The sequence below is a fragment of the Quercus suber genome, unplaced genomic scaffold (assembly GCF_002906115.3).
Source record: "Quercus suber isolate HL8 unplaced genomic scaffold, Cork oak 2.0 scaffold_127, whole genome shotgun sequence".
Lineage (NCBI taxonomy): Eukaryota > Viridiplantae > Streptophyta > Magnoliopsida > Fagales > Fagaceae > Quercus > Quercus suber.
The window spans coordinates 1,011,192-1,018,057 of record NW_027069590.1 but is presented as its reverse complement, the minus strand read 5'-3'; the positions used below and the strand labels follow the sequence as shown (position 1 = coordinate 1,018,057).

At 36.2% G+C, this 6,866-nt stretch overlaps 1 protein-coding gene across 1 annotated transcript; it reads right to left on the bottom strand.

Moving 5' to 3' along the window:
* Positions 1-1,947: 1,947 nt before the first annotated feature.
* Positions 1,948-5,746, bottom strand: LOC111997193 (uncharacterized; the record flags this gene model as incomplete). Its single annotated transcript, XM_065776076.1, is given in 2 exon segments — positions 1,948-2,040; positions 5,348-5,746. Coding segments are annotated over 2 exon segments (216 nt in total), but the record flags the coding sequence as incomplete, so codon positions are not given.
* Between the last annotated feature and the right edge of the window lie 1,120 nt (positions 5,747-6,866).

The following is a 6,866-nucleotide window of genomic DNA, read 5'->3' as shown; positions in this document are numbered from 1 at the left end:
TATGCGAGATGAAAGTCTCATGCACGGTTTTGAATGAGAGAAAAAAGTGAGGAATCCTCTTTTCGACTCTGACTCTCACACTCCAGTCGTTGCTTTTCTTCTTGTTACTTCGAAAGTAGCTGCTTCAGCTTCAGCTTCAGCCACTCGAATTTTTGATATTTCTTTTTATTTGTGCAAGAAAAAAGACTTAATCTCTAGCAAAGATCTTTCACTACCCTCAAAGCTTCTAGCATTCCTTTCACGCCAAATGCACCAAATCAAGCAATGAGGCACTAATCTCCAAACATCAATATGACGATGTCGTGCAAATTTTCCTTGCCAAGCCTCAAACAACTCAAGAACATGATGAGGCATAACCCATTGGATACCAAACAAGCAGAAAACCAAAGACCACAACTCCCAAGCTATGGGGCAATGAAGTAGAAGATGATCTACCGACTCCCCACATCTTTTACACATATAGCACCAGTCAAGCACTATCACACTTCTTTTACGAAGGTTGTCTGTTGTTAAGATCTTACCTAAGGCAGCAGACCAAGAAAAGAAAGCCACCCTTGGAGGAACCTTCGATTGCCATATCATTTTCCAATGGAATGAAACAGGAGCAGGAGGGTAGAAGGAACTATAATATCCTCTAACCTCAAAACCTCTGTTCCTTGCAGGCTTCCAACAAACTTTATCTAGGCCAAAACCCCGTACTGTCGAAGAATAGACCAACCTCATAAACCGATCAAAGGCTTCTTCTTCCCAATCTTGTGGTGGACGACGAAATTGCACATTCCAGTGAAATCTCCCAGCAGACCCACCCATAACTTCAGCCACCGCCCTCCTCTCCCCTCCCTTATTATTGAAAAGGAGCTTCAATTACACTGTTGAAGAATGAAGCTTGAAGAGGGGAAAGAGATCAGATGATTCAAATAAGCAATCTCTACCTTTATAGTTCCTTTTCTTTATATAATAAATAATAAGTTTTGGTTTGTAAAAAAACCAACAAAATAGGCTCCAAGTCTCCAATCAAAACCATTTATTCAAAACAGAATGGGAGAAGGTTTTACTCTCAGCACTGCAATCCAGTTATCAACATAAACTAAAACTATGAATAAAAAAATAAAATAAAAAAATTCAAATTCAAAAGAAAATATTGAAACCTTCATTTGGCATTGTAATTCTTTTTCTTTTTAATAATTCACTTGGCATTTTAATTCAACAAAAAAATTGCTTCACTTAACAACTTCTAGAAAAAAGAAAGCAACATTCTAGATTCAAGAAACGTAGTAAAGGTTCTGATGTTAATCAGGAGCGGAATTGCGAAAAAAAAAAAGGACAATTCTGATAATCAAAATCAACCTCCACCACTTTTCTCCTCAACACTGGCTAGTTCACTTGCAACCATAGCTACATCTACAAGAAGTATACCACCAAGATCTTTCATTCTCAAGCTCTCTTCGTGCTCAAAGATCCAATGCTGCCTAAGCCCCAAACGCTCTTGGATTCACTGCTCAAACTTCCAATGCAAATAATGCAAGCCCGCCCCAGCTCAAAAAACTGCACCTAGATCTTCCCTCCCTATCTCATCCTCTACAGTTTGGGAACCAAAGGTGGTACACTCATGCTCAACGCCCACTATCACAGTTAAATCTTTATATATATATATAACTACTGAGATCTAAACCTTTTTTTTACTCAATTGTGTCCAATTGACTTACAGGGTAATATAGGTATTTCAGGTGTGTGTGTACACTTAAAATAACTCCTGAGATCTAATCCTCTTTTTCACTTGTTTGTGTCTAATTGATTTAGAGGGTAAATATTGGTATTTCAGGTAAATTTAAGTAAAATATAATAGGTCTGCACATGAATCTTGAGAAAAATAAATTTTTCATAATTTTTTTTTAATGCAATAATCCCTAAAACATACTAAAAATTAGAAACATCATAAACAGAAACCTGAAACAGGAAGTCTGCATAAGCGCCAACGTTGCGCAATAATGTTTGTTTTGCATGCAGCTTTCTGAACCTTTTTGAATTATAGTTGGGTCTCTGCAAATGAACAATGGTGAGCATCAGCAACAGATTCCATTCAGCAAAGATGAAAGATAAAGTATGAGAAAGAGAGAGCACAAAAAAAAATATATAGTACCGAAAATTTTGAAGTGGGCATATTTAATGAAGTGGGAAAATACATCAAGCAAAAGCTGAGGCAACATAAGAATAAAGAGAATGAACTTTCTATCAGCCAAAGACACATATTTTTTTATTAGTAAGTAAATTTATTAAAGAAAACAGATGCCACCCAGTACACAAGATGTGTACTTGGGAAAACATCATCAAGCACAAATACAGTAATCAATAAAATCAAATAAAGTAGAAAAAGAATGGTGTGGTAACACACAGCCATCCAATCAAACAGAACTCATAAAAGGATCATCTTCAGGTCTGTTGTACTCCATTCAGAACCTTCAAATGCTCTATTGATAGTTAAACTCTCCCCAAATGGTTTGCATATGACATAAAGGTACAACATTCCAAATTTCATCATTACCTTATTAGCAACTCTCCCTTTCCAGGATGCCAGCAAATCAAGAACTTTGTGAGGCATAACCCACTATACTCCAAACAAACAGAACACCAAAGACCACAACTCTCCAGTGTACTCAGTGTAGCAACAAGTGATCAACACTATCCCCATTTTTCTTATGCATATAACACCATTCTACAACTATTACCTTACAACTGCAAAAGTTATCTAATGTAAGCATTTGTCCCAAAGCAACAGTCCACGTAAAAAACACAACTTTAAGTGGGACTTTAGCCTTCCAAATACTCTCTATTTTTATTTTCTTTTTTGATAAGTAGCCTTCCACATTGTAAGTTTGCTCATTTTTTGTAGAGTGAAGTTTTTCTTGTGATGTTTGGAATTCAGTGGATGATGCCGATGGGGGTTGCTTCTATACTTTTTGCATGGAGGAATTGGTTGGGGAAACAGTTTTCAAATATCTAGAATATGGTACCAGCTTATCTAATGTGGTTAATTTGGTGGGGGCGCAATATATGTACTTTTGAAGATATTGATAGACCTCTAGATCTTTAGAAGTCTTTACTAGTTGGGACTTTGTTTGAGTGGTCTCGTATTGGGGTTGTACATGTTGTACTTCCATCTCTAATTTCCTAGAATCTGTTAGTACTTCTTTTTGATATGTGGTAATTGTTTCAAGTACAGAGTGTTCATCATTGTGAACACAATGTACTTTTTACTCAATAAAATTTCTATAACCTATTAAAAAAAAAAAAAAAAAAGAATTCTATTACCTACTCAAAAAAAAAAAAGAGTAGCCTTCCATGTATTACTTTTTACTCAATAAAATTTCTATAACCTATTAAAAAAAAAAAAAAAAAAGAATTCTATTACCTACTCAAAAAAAAAAAAGAGTAGCCTTCCATGTACTCTTCCAAAGAAATGAGTGCACATGGCCAATATAAAGCACCCTATAAACATTTCACCTCAAATAGCCCACTCTTTGTAGGTCTCTAACAAATCTCATCTTCTACATCCCTTCTAAACTTTGTTGAATAGATGAGGTTCATGAAATCAATCAACATATCCATCTCCTAATCATGAAGAGGTCTCGTAAAGGTCATATCCCAATTCATGGACTCATCATTCCAACACAAATAGTCGGCCACAGTAGCCTTCTTATTCTGTGCAATACTAGACAATTTTGGAAGACCTCCTTCAAAATACCATCCTCACACCACCAATCAACCCAAAATTGAGAATTTGTTCCATTACCAATTGATGCATTTGGAAAAATGACTCCATCCCAATCAACTATGCTTCCATAAGCAAACACCACATCCTCCCTTACCCTCCTTCGAACACCACCCTTCCAATTCACTACCATATTTACACTCCACTACTTTTCTCCAAAGAGCATCTTTCTCTATTGCAAAAGGCCATAACCATTTCACCAACGAAGGCTAATTGAATAACATCACATTTCTAACTCCCAAACCCCTTGTTGAAGTGGGGTGCATACTTGCTTCCAATTAACAATATAAAATTTGAATTCATCACCAATACCACCCCAAAGAAAGCCCCCAATGCACTTTTTCAATACGCTTAGCAATGTTGGCTAGGATAGGAAACAGAGACAAGGATTAAAAAGGAAAAACCTACATACACCTTGTTTGGTGAGTAAGTTCACCACTTAGCTAACTTAAACATACAACAATAACAAAACCTTAGTCCCAAAACCTAGCTAACTTGGCTATATAACAAAAATATGCTTAATAAAATTACAACTAGTGCTTAAACAATTAAATAAATTAGGGATGAGACCGCTTGCAGGTATTACCAGCGAACTAGCCCATTTATCAAAAGCTTCACATTAACCCAAAAAATCCATCTTTCTTCAAATAACTCATGATAAAAAGATGAAATCCTCAACCCCCATAATTGCATAAGTAACACAACAACTTTAATACTACAACCACTTTCCCACCATGTGATGAAACCTCTTTATTTCTTTGTATTTGATCCATAAGGAAATGGATCTAGGACAAGTTAACAAGACGTTAATAAAGAGAATCATGCATGACACAATAATGCAAAATAAAGCAAGACACAAGAAACGGTCAGCCGGTACTAAAGAGTGAAATATTATCCAAGGGAGTATACTTCAATACAGATATGGGAGGAAGGAAACACTACTTGGGTAAAGAAGATGAACCCTTCCACATCATCATCAATGGTCCAATGCTCATACATATTGTCAATTTTGTGCCATCTAGGCTTATCAACTATCACATCATAAGATCTCAACGATGTTCCATTAGTCTAAATTATCTCTGTTGCACAGGACCACACCTATATTGAATCAAAAACCATCATCACATTGCAAAGATTATAACTTTACTGTACTTGCCCCAAAAAATGAATTAAAAACTAGTTGGCTTTCAAGTTTATGTTTGCATTCGAGAGACCATTATAAAACTATATACCATCAATCAAAAACAAAAATCCGACCGATAAATAAGCAATTGAGATGGAAAAGGCAATGGGCCTAATTCATTTCTTTTAAAAAAAAAAAAAAAACTAACTTGAAATTCGGGGACCCAAATATTCAAACAAGTATGCATAATATCCCAGTTCCACCCCAATTAATAAGACTAGGAAAAATGTTGTACATTTATCATCCAAAAACATCATACCCCAAATCAACTATATTTTTCCTAAACAGAAAAATTAAATTCCAAATCTTTCACATATAACCATATTAGAACAAAAAACAAATCCATGTAGAACAAATACAAATATATGCAGAGAGAGAGAGGGAGAGGGACTAACAGATTCCCAGAAAACGCGTCTTTTACGATCGAGGGGAGGAGTAGAATGAAAAAGCGCAGTCCTCAAATGAAAGCAGCTGGCTTTTGAGTTTATCAGAGCTGCTGCTTTCATGGCGCTATTCATTTTCACAACAAAAATGTTATTATTGCTCTGAGAGAGAGAGAGAGAGAGAGAGCCACCGAGGGCAGCCCTGAAGCTAAGCCGCAATTGTCAGAATCATTTTAGCGAGTCCACTCCGAGACTCGGTATGGGTTGGGTTGGAGAAGAACAATTTGTAAAACTAGCCTAGCTACGACTACGAGTCAGTCAATACGAACCCGACGGGTCGAGTTTGACCTTAACGGGTTTATTTCCAAATTGTGAAACTAGTTTGCAAAAACTCTCGCCAACCCACTTTGAAGCTGCACAGTAATTTGGAAGAGATACTTCTAAATTGACTTAAAAATAACTTTATTCAGTAGTTTTTAAATGATAGACTGCACTTGTAATCCCAAAAATTTGGGTAAATTTAATTTTTACTTTTCAAATTTGTAAAAATCCTTCGACTTAATTTATAAGACACAAGTCTTTGCAAGTAGGGAGGGAATATAGTCATTTTGTTCTAAATAAGTCATAACTATTTTTATTTCAATAATTCTAGAACCACAATGTATTTCACATAATTTGCTACAATTATTCTATGTGATCAATTGTAATTAAATGGAGGTCACTTTCATAAAAAAAATCTCGTCACTTACAGCCAGCCACATAGTTGAGTTTTTTTTTTTTTTTGAGAAAAAGTTCTAGAGTTGTGACAAATGTGTAGAATAAAAAGTTGCTTTATATTTTTTTTCTTTTTTAGATCAATTGATAATATGATAAATTAAAGTTTACTTCTATGCGTAGCCAAAAGTTGTTGGAGACATAGGTGCAAAGTGAGCGCATCAAGGTGGATACTAGGCGCTGTGTGTATCGACTTGTATAGTGTTGTAGCTAACGCGTTAAGTATCCTGCCTAGGGAGTACATTTGCAAGAATGAAACTCAAAGGAATTGAATGGGGTCCACACAAGCGGTGGAGCATGTGGTTTAATTCGATGCAAAGCAAAGAACCTTACTAAGGCTTGACATGTCGCAAATCCTCTTAAAAAAGAGGGGTGCCTTCAGGAATGCGGACACAAGTGGTGCATGGCTATTGTCAGCTCATGTCGTAAGATGTTGGGTTAAGTCCCGCAACAAGCACAACCCTCGTGTTTAATTGCCACCGTTGAGTTTGGAACCCTAAGTAGACTACCGATGAGCATATCATCCTTTTATTGACTCAATTTGTGCCAAGTGAGCGTATCAAGGTGTACAACCATCAATGGTTGCCTTGCACACAAATCTTTTGTTTCCATAATCACATGAAGCCGCTATCCTCATGGAATTCCCTCTTAAACCATGTCAGTTTAGTAGGCACCCTGATCCCTATACATATTTCATAGTCGAGCTAGCAAACCGAGCCTTTGTTAAAGTTGGTTCTATCTAGCGCCTAGATTGCTC